Source organism: Marmota marmota, unplaced genomic scaffold (assembly GCF_001458135.2).
Source record: "Marmota marmota marmota unplaced genomic scaffold, marMar, whole genome shotgun sequence".
Lineage (NCBI taxonomy): Eukaryota > Metazoa > Chordata > Mammalia > Rodentia > Sciuridae > Marmota > Marmota marmota.
In genome coordinates, this window is record NW_025999944.1 from 9,698,316 (window position 1) to 9,713,602 (window position 15,287).

Here is a 15,287-nt window from a genome sequence, read left to right on the forward strand (position 1 = left end):
GGAGACGGAGATGTGAGGAAGAGCCGCATCTTGGTTTGGGTGGTTTACTTGAGAGGAGAGGGTAGGGACCATACAGATGCAGACTCTAAGGTGAGAGAAGCAGGGAATGCCTGGGAGCAGGCTGGATCCCCAGGGGAGTGGCACTGCTGCTCACCAGCTTTCTGTCTATTCCAATTCTAATGCCAGTGGTCAGATTCCCTTTAGTGAGCACCTTCTGTGCAGGGAGCAACCCTTTATTATCTCCATGTTGCCCATGAGGAGAGGAGCTTTAACCCATGCTTCCCAGCCTTCCTCATGGCTTGGAAAACCCAGAAAACAATGTTTGCGTGGCTGCTCCAAGTTGGCAGCCACTGACCCTAGGCAGTTCTAGCTGCCCTAGGCCACTGCCGACTGCCCTGAGGGCTGAGGAATCAATCCCTGTCTTAGCACATCTGGGACCCTTCAGTGGCCATGGGATCGTGAACTCTAGCTTAGAGATAGGTAGCTTGGTGGTTAAGAGGTAGTCAGTCCAAGGGAGGCAACTGGCCCAGCATCCCAGAGCCAGTACATGGAGTGCCTTCCCCAAATGTCTACTGTGCAAATGTCTGGGCATAACAATATTTTATTTTAACCTAGATAAACATTCATACTTTTCTCTCCAACTCCAATTGTGCCACCTCTGGATGCAAGGATCCCATACACCCCACCACAAAGCCTGGTCCAACACTGAGCTCGTAGAAAGCTAACACTTTAGTTAAGTGGAATAAGGAAAGCAGTTATCTTAGACACAATGACCATGATTTTATAAGTTTGGAAAAAAGACTATCCTCAGTTGAAAAGCAGAGATTTGGGTGGGGACAATGAAAATAGTTTAATATCATACTGGAAGAATTAGAAAGACTGGCTTGATCAAGAGTGAACTATGACTTCAGAGTTCCACATCTAAGGGTCGCTACTGTGGTCTAAATGTCTGTGGTGTGCACTCCCCCTTCCATCCCCCGCCCCACCCCCCCCAACTCATATATTAAAACAAGCATCCAATGTCAGAGTACCAGGAGGGTAGGGCCTATGGGAGGTGAGTAGGTCATGAGGGTCTTACAAAAGGGACCCCAGAGAGCTCCCCTGTCCCTCCTATAAACCAGAAAGCAGGTTCTTACTAGACACTGACTCTGCCCACACCTTGACCTGGGACTTCACCTGTAGAACTGTGAGAAGTACATTTCTGTTTTTATGAGCTACTCAGGCTATGGCTATATTTTTACAGCTGCCTAAGTAGACTAAAACAGCCAGAGAATTAAGAAAACTCACACCTGGATGGATGGAGTCTGAGCTGAAAAGAGGCATCCAGAGATTCAGGAGATCTGGTAAGTTAGCCACTGCAATAGAGGCCTGAGGGTGGTCAGCTCAGAAGTGGAACCTGAAGCCCTGGCCTAATAACATCTATAAACTTATGTTATATACCTTAGTACAATGAAGAGCAGTACGCCATGTCTTGGTAATTCTATGTGGCATATATTTTTATATATGTATGCATGTATACGTGCGTGTGTGTATTCATATACATATACCTGAGGATAAATTGTGCTCTTTCAAGTTCTCAAAAGGAATTAACTGAAACTTAGAATTAAGTACCTGATAATTGCATGAGTAATAATGGAAAAGCATCTTCAATTTTAAATGTACAAGTTTACATATTACCAAATTATTTCTGCAAAAATCATCACAGCAATTATAAATCATTTCAGAGTTCAAGTTAAAAAATTAGGGACTTTAATCACAAAGTAACAAATTTAACATAGACATGAAAAGAAATAAGAATCTGTGTGTTAAATAGTGGCCTTGAATTTATACAGTACACTACATACATAAAAACAATCTTATTTTAATTGAATTAAAAGGTTTATTGTGTATTCCTGCTGTGCAAATCACTGTGGTAGCTGTTATAAGAAATTCAAAGGTAAAAACTGTGGTCCCCACCCTGCAGCAGGACTCAGCCTCTGGGAGCAAACAGATCCATTCACAAACCTGCTCCTGCAATACCCTATGGTGTCCTCAACACCCCAAAAGAGAACCTGAGGTCTGGATGAGCTAAATATCAATCCTCCATTTCCCATTAGTGAAGGCCTCTTCTTTCTAAGCCCAACAGAACGGATTACACTTTAAAGACATGTGACGCTGAAAAATAAATAAATAAGAAAAATAAAGAGACACCAGGCAAAAAAATTTTAAATTGCCTTCCAACAAAATTGAACCATGAATAAGAAATTTGAACTGTACTGAACTAATTTCAGGGAAGTTATGGTAAACAGAAAATTAAGTAAAATGAAATCACTGTGGTTTCTGCCAACAGATTAAGCATTAAATCCAGGCAGAAAGATCAAATGCAGAAAAACATGCTCTGTATTAAAAAGCCATTCTAGGGAAGAGAAAGCACAGGGTGGTCTGGAATACCTCGGGCTCCACGCAAGGTGCCCTGCACTTACTCTGTACTCCCCCAGGGCAAAGTGACAGGTCGCCAGCTGGATGAGTGCCCTCTGATGCTCCAAAGTCCCCTGTCCTGTGATCTGTGGCTGAGAGAGTGATCCCTGGAGAGCTGCTAAATGATGGAGGCTGGCTATCGCCTTTTTATATTGACCCTAAGAGAGAGAGAGCAGCAGGAGGAATAAACAATGCCATTAATACCCAACAAATACCCAAAGCTCCCAGAGTAAATACAGCTACCAGGAAACAACTACAAATAAGTGACCTCTGTAGCATCAGCTAAGTAGAACAAAAGGAGACAGCAACAGAACCTAATTGCCTTACTTAAAGCTAGATGAAGTTCATTATGGAAGTATTTTATAATACAGTCATCCCCGGGAATCCTCAGGGGATTGGTTCCATCTGTAGATGCTTAAGGCCCTTGCATAAAACCATGTAGTACTGGCATATAGCCTACATACTTCTTCCTTCACACTTTAAATCATCTCTTGATTGCTCACAATACCTAATACAATGTAGGTATTACACATATAGTTGATATTGTTCAGGGACTAATGACAAGAAAAACAGTCTGTGGGTTCAGTACGGACATGATCTGTTTTCCAAACATTTTTATCCACAGTGGGTCGAATCAGTGGATGCAGAATACTCAGATACGGAAGCTGACTATACAAAGACTTTCCTTCCTGGTCTTAGGTCTTAAAACTAGAGAGAGTAACACAAGCTCTTGACAGAAATATTTTACTACTAATGCCATTTGTCCTTTACGAAGGTTGGCTGCAGCAACCTCTCCATTTCTACATCTCATTAGCAAATTGTCTGTGTTCACTATTCTAGGCCTAAGAAGCTGGTGAAGGGCAGGCTGGATTCCACCAGAGCAGAGGGAAGAAGGGCTGAGAAGTACTCATCTTCTATTGAAACTAAAAATTGTACTTCCACTGTGCCTGGACACCCCAAGGGCAACATGGGAAGGGATGGCCTGGTCATTCTGGAGGTACTTGGAGGTGAAAGTGGATCGTAATCCCTTAGCCACTGAAAACTGAGCCTTGTGAATGAGCAACAATGCAGCCCATGGGGGAACACAATGCGCCTTGTAGGTTAAAGTCTGATTGAGACAATCATCATCGTGTGCAGATACGGGAACCCGCATACCGCTCTACCTGGTAGATGATCATATCTGTGAGGAAGATTCTTAGCCATAGCCACGTATCCGTCTTCCATGCCAAACAAATTCTTGTAAATTCTAAGTGAGAATTCAAAAGCAAATTCACCAAAAACATGTAACATAGAAGGGAAATGAAACTAACAAACCCAGCAAGTAGGAACAACAGATAAATTACCAAGAGCTGCACAGAAACTTCGGACTAATTTCTAAAACCACATTCCAGAGCTTCAGTTGGAAAGTAAAGTTAGAACATAACTCTTATCAGTGATACACAAGCAGCATTTTTTATGAGACACCAACATGTGCAAACACACTTTATGTGCCAAGAGCTGTGCTCTTCTTGTATCACCTCATTTATCTTCCAAATTACTTTACTCTCCACTGAAAAGGTCCACTTCATTTTCACCCAGTTAAAACAATAAACATACAATGATACCAAGAAGTTTTTAAAAAATAAGTTTATAATTATGGGAAAAATCTCCTTCAAATAGTCACATATGTATTCCTACTTTAGATGCAACAAAGAGAAACTGCTTGATGCTTCACTGACCTAGGAAACATGACACGACACACCTGCCCACAGGCTCTGTCTTTGCATGTGACAGGAGGCTGGGAGGAGTGTCCACTGCTACAAGGAAAGCATCAGGCCTTGATTCCAAAGTACAGTAATGATGCTTGGTCAGCAAAGAGCTAGTGAACTCTAAGTAATGTTCAAAGACTTAAATGTTATGCAAATAAAAACCCCTCTAATCTTATGTCCATACTTTTTTAAAAATGCTTTTTTTACAGCTTTTGGATGAGTGCTCCAGGCAACAGAGTCGGTGTAGATAAAAACTGAAATACCTTTTGTATTCTTAGACACATACAGCCGAAGAAGACTCAAAACAACAAGAAAGAACAACTCAAAGAAACCCAGCCAGAAACACAAACAAAAATAGGAATCCAGCAACACAAATACTGAAGAAAAAGAAAGACTGAAACTCCCTCAAGCCCACCCCAATCTGATTATAACAGACCCTTTGAGTGGAAGCTAAGAAGTCAACAGTTGTTTAAATGTTAACTAAAAAGATATTCTGCTCAAAAAAGAATTCTGTAAAATGTGTGAGCTTCTGTAATTAGTTTAATTAGCCATAATACACTTGACATTTTAAGTAACATGATTTTCTAGCATGATTTTATATAAAAAAATTAAACACCACCAATATCACAAGCACATTCTCACCTTTGTCAAGGAATTCTAGGGAATAGAGAAGCTCCCAGCTCTCCCGGGCCAATTTAAAGCTTTCTAACACTTCAATGGGGTTTGGAAGTTCTGCTTTGTTAACTACAATGTGACGATTTCTTCCTTTTGTCGAACATTCTTCGTCATCTGAACTCTGCTTTGAAAATGTGAACATAATAAATTCAAAGTTATGAGTAGACACATGCCACAACATTATATTTATTGTTGCTAATTCTGCCTCCATGGATTTTATATCAAAGAATAGGTTGTAGAGGTAGAGTACTTGTCTAGCATGTGTGAGGCACTGGATTTGATCCTCAGGACCACATAAAAATAAAATAAAGGTATTATGTCCACTTATAACTAAAACATAAATATTTTAAAAAAAGAATATTCGGGCTGGGGATGTGGCTGAAGCGGTAACGTGCCCACCTGGCATGAGCAGGGCACTGGGTTCGATCCTCAGCACCACTTAAAAAAAAATAAAGATGTTGTGTTCACCGAAAAACTGAAAAATAAATATTAAAAAATTCTCTCTCGAAATGCAAATCAAAACCACCCTAAGATACCATCTCACTCCAGTAAGATTGGCAGCCATTATGAAGTCAAACAACAATAAGTGTTGGCGAGGATGTGGGGAAAAGGGTACACTTGTACACTGCTGGTGGGACTGCAAATTGGTGAGGCCAATTTGGAAAGCAGTATGGAGATTCCTGGGAAAGCTGGGAATGGATCCACCATTTGACCCAGCTATCGCCCTTCTCGGACTATTCCCTGAGGATCTTAAAAGAGCGTACTATAGGGATACTGCCACATCAATGATCATAGCGGCACAATTCACAATAGCTAGACTGTGGAACCAACCTAGATGCCCTTCAATAGATGAATGGATAAAAAAAATGTGGCATGTATACACAATAGAGTATTACGCAGCACTAAAAAATGACAAAATCATAGAATTTGCAGGGAAATGGATAGCATTAGACCAGATTATGCTAAGCGAAGCTAGCCAATCCTTAAAAAACAAATGCCAAATGTCTTCTTTGATATAAAGAGAACAACTAAGAACAGAACAGGGAGGAAGAGCATGAGGAAAAGATTAACATTAAACAAAGACGAGTGGGGGGAGAGAAAGGGAGAGAGAAGGGAAAGCATATGGAAATGGTAGGAGACCCTCAATGTTACACAAAATTACATATAAGAGGTTGTGAGGGGAAGGGGGGGGAAACAAGGGAGAGAATTGAACAACAGCAGATGAGGTAGAGAGGGAAGATGGGAGGAGAGGGGAGGGGGGATAGTAGGGGATAGGAAAGGTAGCAGAATACAACAGTCACTAATATGCCATTATGTAAAAATGTGAGTGTGTAACCGATGTGATTCTGCAATTTGTATTTGGGGTAAAAATGGGAGTTCATAACCCAATTGAGTCAAATGTATGAAAGATGATATATCATGAGCTTTGTAATGTTTTGAACAACCAATAAAAAAAAAAAGGAAACAAAAACAAAAACAAAAACAAAATAAATAAATAAAAAATTCTCTCTCTCTCTCATTTAAAAAAAGAATATTCTATGAGTATAATAAAATCTTTTAAATTTAACAATTCAGCTTTATTTAAAAAATGTCATCTTTATATTCTTACATTCAGCTTTGACTTAAAATTAAATTTTTTTGATGATAAAGTCTTATTTTCCAATAATTTCAAAACATCAGTTTTATAAAAGCCAAAAAATTAGATTCTTCAATTTAGAGATATGGCTTAAATAGTACTTGCTTCATGATTCACTTTTCCCCCTAAATATGTGACATTATTTAATTTGCTTCCTAAATAACAGTCATGTAGTATGAAAAAATTCAAAATCCAAGCCCCCAAAGACATTCTGTCCGAGAAACACACCACTCATAACTCCTCTCCAGGGCCACCCTGGTTACCTCCACTCTCCTGTAGAAGGTGTTCGGTCAGAAATTTGTATGTGCTTATCCAGTAACACCCTTGGGATTTACAAGTCGGAGTTCTACTTATTTTGCTCTTCATCTTAAGGCTTATAAAGCCAAAGAAGAGAATGGGCTGCAGAGAAGGCAATGGTCACCAGTACCCTGGGAACAGCCAGCTGTGCTCTCCCTCGGGACTGACATGTGTCCTTCCATAAGTCAAACCTCTCTCTCAGGTATACTGTTTCTTCAGGGTCCTGTTTATTCCCAAGCAGTGACAATCTAATATCAACATCATGAATGCTGTGTATTTTTTAACTGTTGCAACTTATAAAAAACATTTCTGACTCCAAATGAGACCAGGAATTTGTGGAGGACTCCAGATGTTGGGGGAATTATATGGAATTCCAAATAGTTTGTAAAATCTTGAGAAATTACTTTAGAGATGATAAGCACCCTCTGAAGCTCTAAGGGGATGTGCTGAAGCAGCAGTTCTCCTAACTGCAGGGGACATACTCAAGCGTGTACCAGGTGGGGAGCACTGCCCAAATCTATGTGAATTTACTCTTTCACCACACATCCACTGATGCCCACCAGGGCGCTAGTGGACCAGACAAAGTCCCTGGCCCCATGGAACTTGTGCTGTAGTGAAGGGACACAGCTAGGAAATCAAAAAATAAATAAATAAGAATAGATAGTAGTTAATAAAAAAGAAACCACTGGGCAGTTCCTTAAGATGAGTGCTCAGGGGAGGCTTTAGAGGGAGAAACATTTGGGCTGGGGCTTAGTGACAAGGCTCCAGCCTGGAACGGAGAGAAAATCACAGAGCACAGCCTGGACAAGGGATGAGGCTGGGAGGCAAGTCAGGTGTGAGGGCACCCAGTACATACTGTAGGTGCAGCTGCAGAAGGAAGAGCCCGCTCAGGAGGGCTTTGCAAGCTCTGGCTTTAGTCTCAGTGCCACAGGAAGCTGTCAGAGGTTGTAAAGCAGGAGTGTGATATCTGATTCATGTTTCAAAAGATTCCTGGTTGCAGGGTAGAGAAGAGGCTGTGGGGAGCAAGGGTGCAAGATGGGAATGACCACTGATTGTCTAGCACAGAAATTTTGTTGGTTTGAACCAGAACAGCGAATGGCAAGAAAGGAGAGAAAATGATGGTTTGGGGCTGTTAAATACTGAATTATATGGAGACAAGTCGTTACTTTTACTTAACACCAGTAATAAAACCTGTTCCTACATGAGAGAAAGGGATGTGTGAAGTCTTCATGAAGCATCTAGATAAGGCATCAAGGAGCACTGACGAGATCTCCCCACCCAGGAATGTCAGGCAAGAAAGAAAGAGCAGACACAGGGCATCTGAGAGAACCTGGTAAGAAGAGTTGTCAACTTGGGGCTCATGGTCAGACCTCAAATAATCTGCAGAACTGTTTGTATATTTCTGAGAGGAAATATAACAAAGGTTATTAACCTGTGAGAATTCAGAAGAGTTTTATGTCTTCCTGGCTCCAATCCACCCTCTTATTACAGAGCCTTTAGAGACTTTGAATTAATGGAACCTTAATGCACATTTCTCATCATACCCAGGATCCTCAAAAGCGCTACTCAAGGACTAAGAAATGTGAGTCAAGAAATTGAAAATATGGGAAGAGGAATGAAAAAAATAGGTGAGGCTCCTGGTTCCCTTTGGGCATTTTGACAACAGCAGGGATTAATAAACTGCCATCTGTGAGACCAATCCTGTTTTGTAAATAAAGTTTTATTGGAACATAACCATGGTGGTTGTTCATGCATTGTCTATCGATGTTTTTGCACTATAACAACAGAGCTGAAAATATTTATTACCTGACCACTGAGAGAAGTGTGCTGACTCCTGAACTAGGGCCTCTCCACTTTCCTGTACACACTGGCCTTCACTAGTGACTTTATCGTTAAGAAAGGAAATCGCTGTCCTGCATAGGCTTGCCGCCTAGCTGGGTTAGAAGATGGAAAACTCACATTCTCTGGCCTCTTGTGTTTTTGTGCACATGGTCCTCTCTCAACAAAATCTACCTCCCAATTCCAGGTGACGAAATCCCTTACAGGCAGATTTCAATGCTGCTCCTCCATGAAAGCCTTCCTAGATTGCATGTGAGTTGTTCAGAGTACTCCTACACCTTGGCCCTTGCCCTTCTGAGGCCAGTACCCACTATAGCACCCTGCTCCAAGTGCAATGTCATCTTGGCTTTGTTTCACAAATTAAAATCATGCCATCCAGTCAAAATATGGACAAATAACTTATAACAGGGTTTCTCAACCTTGTCACTATTAATCTTTTGGATTGTCCTCTGAGCTAGAGGATGTTTGGCACCATCCTTGGCCTCTACTTACTAGGTGATAACTAATTAACAACCTTTCCCCAACCAGAGCATAGCTGTGACAATTAAAAATGTCTCTAGATATTGCCAAATGTTTCTTGGAAATAAGATTGTCTCCAGTGAGACCCCCCATTTATACTATGATTATACTGTATAATTAAAAGAACAAATAAGCTTTATCAATTGAGTTCTGAAACCATATTTTACAAAATTCATGTCTAGCAAACCATAAACACATACTGTTAATTGTATCTAAAAGGATTTACCATGGGTTTTTCTCTTCCCTCAGCCAGTTTCCTCTTCTTATGTATGTGTTTATTGCGATCAATTTCTACATCACCATACACATTTGATACATCTTCAAGAAGAACCAGGGGAACTTGGCTTGGAGCATTGGGACCTATAGGTGGCGGAAAACACCAAATGTAAAAAACATCCAAGAAAAACGATACTTAATATTAGCTGAAGTGTGGCAATCATCACACAAAACAAAGCCCATTAGAATTTATCAGACATTATTACCCTATGTACATGCATGACTATATGATGGTGGGATTCTACATCATATAGTCATGCATGTACATATGTCATACTCCATTTATGTATGCCGTATCATGGGCATTCTACTGTCATGTAAAACTAATTAGAACATATTTTAAAAAGTATCATTTCTTAAAATGAATAAACAAACAAAAAACAAAATAAAACTTGTTCACTGTGATCCTGAATAGGTGAACAAACAAGTATATATAGGTAGGAAAAAACTAAATGGTTAATAAATGTTCTCTCTCACTGATGAAAGCAAGTGGTCACTCCTCTTCGTATTTGTTTTGTTTCTTAACTTTTTTTTTTTTTTACAATAAGCATGAGTCATAAAATTACTATAAAAAGATAACAAAACTACACATATGGTTATAAACTCCAAACAAAATAAGAACATGAAAAACTATAAGGCAATACAAAAAAGTAAAATTATTGTGGGTGACTTTACCTTCTTATTTCTATTTTTCAAACTTTCTAGAACTAATTCACATTATTTAACATCTCACTTAAATCTTTGCCTATGGTAATGTCTTTGTAAATTTTTGTAAACTTTGTTTTGTAAATTTAATCCACACCATTCAGTCAAAATATGGACAAATAACTTACACCAGGGTTTCTCAACCTTGTCACTATTAACCTTTTGGGCTGTCCTGTGACCTGGAGGATGTTTGGTACCATCCCTGGCCTCTACCTATTGGATGCTAATAGGTAAATGGATGCAACTCCTCCCTACCCAGCTGTGGCAATAAATAAATGTCTCTAGACATTGCCAAATATCCTCTGGAGGGTAACATTACTCCCAGGGAGATCCACTCTGCTTAAATTCTTTGCTACATCTGCTCTTTTTTCAAAATAGTGACATGTGATTTGTTATTTAGTTTCACAAGTACCACTATAATCCTTGACATAGGAATTTTAAATAAAACATTACATTAAAAACTACCAACTTAAGCCAAACTAAGTCAAAATAAATCACCAGCCACAAAGAGCACAAGTACTACTCTACAGTTTCTGGATCCAAAAACAAAGGAGAAAGTAAACAGCTGTGTCCTCCTCACCATCCCTACTAAACAAGTATTTTAGAAAACTCTAAAAAAAAGATGGTAAACCAACCTTGGAAGAGAGATGGCTGTATGCTGTTGACATACTGGAATGCATTCTTAAAGAAGACTAACATAGTAGAATAAACCACTTGGTTTTTATATTTTGCATGTGCTTCATTATCAAAGTTGTTCATGTATCTGCAGAGATCCTTCATTCTATGCAATATGTCACTATAGCTTCTGAAAGACAGAGGATGATAAAATGTATCAGTTATCTGAACTCCTCAGCAAAAGGTCTAAAGAAAGGCTCTGATAGAATCTACATTTACCAAATGCAACTGTTTAAGTTATTTTTTTTTAATATACATATTTAAGGCATCTGCTATAGGTATATATCAATACATCTGTATAATCTGTCCTGATCAAAGCAGGATAATTTAGTTTCCAACTCCTTTATAACCAAGTGGGTTCGGAGCCTTTGTATTTCTCTATTCTAGTTATTCATAAAATATATAAGAAGTTGTTGTGGGGTTAGGGATAACACTGCTCAGCAGTAAGATACTTGCCCGGCACCCTACCCCGCGAAAAAAAAAGAAAAGAAAGAAAGAAAACCTTGTTGTAAACTACTGTGCTTCCACTATTCAGTAGAATACTTTTTAATTCTATCTAACTGTGTTTGGGAAACTGTAATCTAACCTCTTACTATCCTTTTCTTCTACCCTTCCTACCTTCTAGTAATCACTGTTATACATTCTAATTGATTTTTCTCAACACCCACATGTGAGAGAATATGTGAAATTTGTCTTTTTGTATCTGACTTATTTCACTTAGTCCTCCAATTCTATCCCTTGCCACAAGTGATATCATTCTTCTTTAAAGCTGAATAATCTTCTATGACATATAAATAACACAATTTCTTTATACAAATTCATCTGTTGGGCACCTAGGTAAATTCTACATTTTAGCTATTGTGAATAGTGAAGCAATGAACTTGGACATTGCAGTTGTCTCTGACATGCTCATTTCATTTTCTTAGGATAAAATATCCAGAAATGGAAGAGATGGATCAATGCAGCATTCCTACCTTCAGTCTTCCGGGAGAATCTCCACACTGTTCTCCATAGTGGCTACACTAATTTACATTCCCACCAACAGTGTATAAGACTCCTTTTTCTCCACATCTTAATGAGAATTTGTTATTTTTTATCTTTTTCATAAGAGCCATTCTAACTGGGGTGATAGCTCATTATGGTTTTGATTTGCATTTTCCTGCTGGCTAATGAAGTTCAGCATTTTTTCACAAATTTGATGTCCATCTGAATTTCTTCTTTTAAGAAGTGTCTTATTCATATTAAAATTATTTTTTGTAGTCTGAAAATGTCTGCTTTTGAATTAGGGCAACAATCAGACCAAGGTTTCATGACAGACACATGTCAAGTAACTTTTCTTTTCTCTGAACTATCATGGAAAGCTTCAAACTCAATATCTGTTTATGAGTCTATATTTCAACTAGGAGTCATTTAATAAAGTGAAAAACCACACTCTTTGCATAAATATTAAATATTACAAAATCTTCCCCCAAATAAGTGTACCTATGCATTATATTAGTTTTAAAAAAGTATTTTTGAGGGCTGGGGCTGTAGCTCAATGGTAGAGTGCTTGCCTAGCATGCATGAAGCTCTAGGTTTGAGCCATGGTATGTGAGGCACTGGGTTCAATCCTCAGCACCCCATTAAATAAATAAAGGAATTAAAAAAGAAAAGTAATTTTTTTTAACAAGGATCCCAAGATTACACAATCAAAAATTTGATAGGCAATTTCAGAAATAAATTATTACCGTCTTCCTTTATCCATCTGCCATTCACATCTCATTCCAACAACATTCAAAATTTTAAACAGCCTCTCCCAAGGGTCCACAATCTGGGATGACTTTTCAGTGAGCCCTTCTATTACATACTTCTGAGAGCTACGTTTGCTAGGTGACATTAAATCAGACGTATCTTGGGCACCTGAGATGTGAGGAAAAAAAGTAGCCTACAATTAACATTACTACTTACTATTTATGTAATAAACAGTAACTTCATAAAGAAAGGTCTAACTCCTCATTCAAAAGAACATAGTGCAGAACCCCAACACATCACAGTCACCTTCGGTCAGTGATGGACTGCTCACCCAACAGCAGTCCCACAGGATTAAATGGAGCTGAAAAACTCCTATTACCTAGTGAACATGAGCTGAAGAAGACATAAGAAAAAAGGAAATTGCAAGAGAAGAACCCCCAATAAAATTCACAATGAAAGGTTTAGCAGCTTTTGTAGACCTCAACAAGTTCCCTAACAGGCTTGAAAACATGGGTACCAATACCCAAAGGGTTTCATTAATGGAGAGAAAAGATCATGGTGTGATTTCCACTTAAAAGGAAATCTAATGGGGGGAAAAAATAAGCAAAGTACCATGGACATATTTCTGAAAAGAGTGACAACTCCTTGAGAGCTTCCAGCAGGTTCCTCAGAAAGGACTCCAAAATAACACTGGCATCGCTACTGTAGGAGCTGGCAGCTCCATGTATGCTACTGCCCTAGAAGACCTTCCTGTGGCTCAAGATGTGGACGTACAAAATAGTGATATGGATGATCCTGACTCTGAGTAGCCATGGCTAGTATGTGTGTGTGGCATAGTAAAAAAAACTGGGGAGGAGGTACCAGGTATTGGAATTCAAGGGCACTCAACCACTGAGCCACACCCCCAGGCCTACTTTTTATTTTATTTAGAGACAGGGTCTCACCATGTTGCTTAGTGCCTCACCGTTGCTGAGGGTGCCTTTTCCTCCTGCCTTATTCTCCTGAGTTGCTAGGATTACAGGTGTGCACCAGCCCGTGTAGCAAAATTTTTTTTTAATTAACAGAAAAAAGCTTATAAAGATGAAAAACAGGGGTCTGGGATGTGGCTCAATAGTAGAGACCTTCTAGGTTTAATCCCCAGTACTACACACACACACAAAATTTTTTTTTTTTTTGTAAACTAACGTTAATTTATTACTTCAGTAATACATTTTTTATAAATTTATAAATTTTTATAAGTTTAGTGTAACCTAAGTGTACAGTGTTATAAAGTCTACAGTAGTGTACAGTCCTGTCCCTGGATCTTCTTTACATTTAGATCTATTTAGACAAATATTTCCCATTGTGCTACACTGGCCTGCAGTATTCAGTGCGGTAACACACCGCACAGGGTTAGCACCCAGAAGCAACAGGCTCAACTCTACAGCCTAGGTGTGTCGCAGGCCATGCCCCCTAGGTTCATGCACATACACTCTCTGATGTCTGCATCATGAAATCTCCTAACAACACATTTCTCAGAAGGCATTCCCATCACTAAGCAATGCATGACTGTGTATGTGAATCTCAACTGGCCTCTGGTCTAAGAAGGAAGTGAATTTTGAGCTGTGGTACCTATAAGAGTTAAGTGCATTAATGTTACAGGTCAGCAACTAGAATGTTTTGATCAAGGGATAGAAATGGTTCTTGAAACATGTCATTTCTTAATGTAATATTTTGTTTTCTTGATAACATCCTTTAGAAAAACTGTCAAACTATATGCATTCATAGGTCAGGAGTCGAATTGATAAGGGATTTCTAAAGTTGCAATGTTACTAAATCCTGTCTAAATAAAATTGCAGGATAGTCCCACTTACCTTGATGCTGATTTTCTATTTGAGTAGACCTAGTGACATAGTTGATATAAAATTCAGCTGCTTTGTTCAAGTATTTATATAATAAATTGGCAGGCAACCGAACATCATGATTGTTAATTATTAGAGGAAGGACATCACAAACTGTGGAAGGGGAAAAATAAGAAAAAACTGATCAGGTTGTCAGTTACCTTAGGGTTCTGGCAATAACAAAATCCACATTAGAGCTCATTTAATGTAGCATCTAAAACATATGGGAAAACCCCTATGGCACACTTACTTAAAAATCGCCATGCAAAGGGATACTAGTGAAAGGAGGCAGTGAAAAAATGCCCAAGCAGATCCAAAGTTGTGGGAAAAGGTCCAGCACTCACACTGGGTGGTGATGGACTCAGACAGCTATGATCTTGCTTCTCACTTATATGTAAGGCTGCACATATTCTTTCAGAAGTTCAAATATTACAAACTAAAAGTCTAAAAGTTGTTTAAAATGCTTTCTGGATTGAAAAAAAAACTTAAGACTTGAATTTAATAATACAAAGAGTTCCTCTGCATTCCATAAATGACCTATCCCACCATACTCTACTCACCCCAAGGAAGTAATACAAAATACAATATTTCTTACCGAATAATTTTCTAAAGCAGTTAACAGGAGATTCTTGTTCTTCGATAGTTTCAGCTTCTAAAAGTACCTCCCCAAGGCCAAACTGTTTCAAAATAAAATTAACCATTTAAATGTGTGCAGTTTAAGATGTCAGAATTACATGAACAAATAATATGGGGGTTGGGGATATAGCGCAGTCAGTAGAGTGCTTTCCTCACATGCACAAGGCCCTGGGTTCAATCCCCAGCACCACAAAAAAAAAAAAAAAAAAAAAA

General features: G+C 38.9%; 1 protein-coding gene across 13 annotated transcripts in view; it reads right to left on the reverse strand.

The window, feature by feature from the left end:
• Window positions 1-15,287, reverse strand: part of Ints10 (integrator complex subunit 10) — a 33,167-nt gene that overhangs the window by 13,326 nt on the left and 4,554 nt on the right. For 7 of the 13 annotated variants that reach the window (XM_048801649.1, XM_048801648.1, XM_048801640.1 and 4 more), the window contains exons 5-12: window positions 15,034-15,115; window positions 14,412-14,552; window positions 12,555-12,726; window positions 10,788-10,957; window positions 9,398-9,531; window positions 4,848-5,004; window positions 3,621-3,703; window positions 2,463-2,615 (exon numbers count right to left, since the gene is read on the reverse strand). In XM_048801649.1, coding sequence (XP_048657606.1) covers window positions 2,463-2,615; window positions 3,621-3,703; window positions 4,848-5,004; window positions 9,398-9,531; window positions 10,788-10,957; window positions 12,555-12,726; window positions 14,412-14,552; window positions 15,034-15,115 — 1,092 coding nt within the window. The remainder of the gene's footprint in view (window positions 1-2,462; window positions 2,616-3,620; window positions 3,704-4,847; window positions 5,005-9,397; window positions 9,532-10,787; window positions 10,958-12,554; window positions 12,727-14,411; window positions 14,553-15,033; window positions 15,116-15,287) is intronic. The other 6 variants (XM_015499533.2, XM_015499534.2, XM_048801647.1 and 3 more) reach the window with 1 other exon arrangement.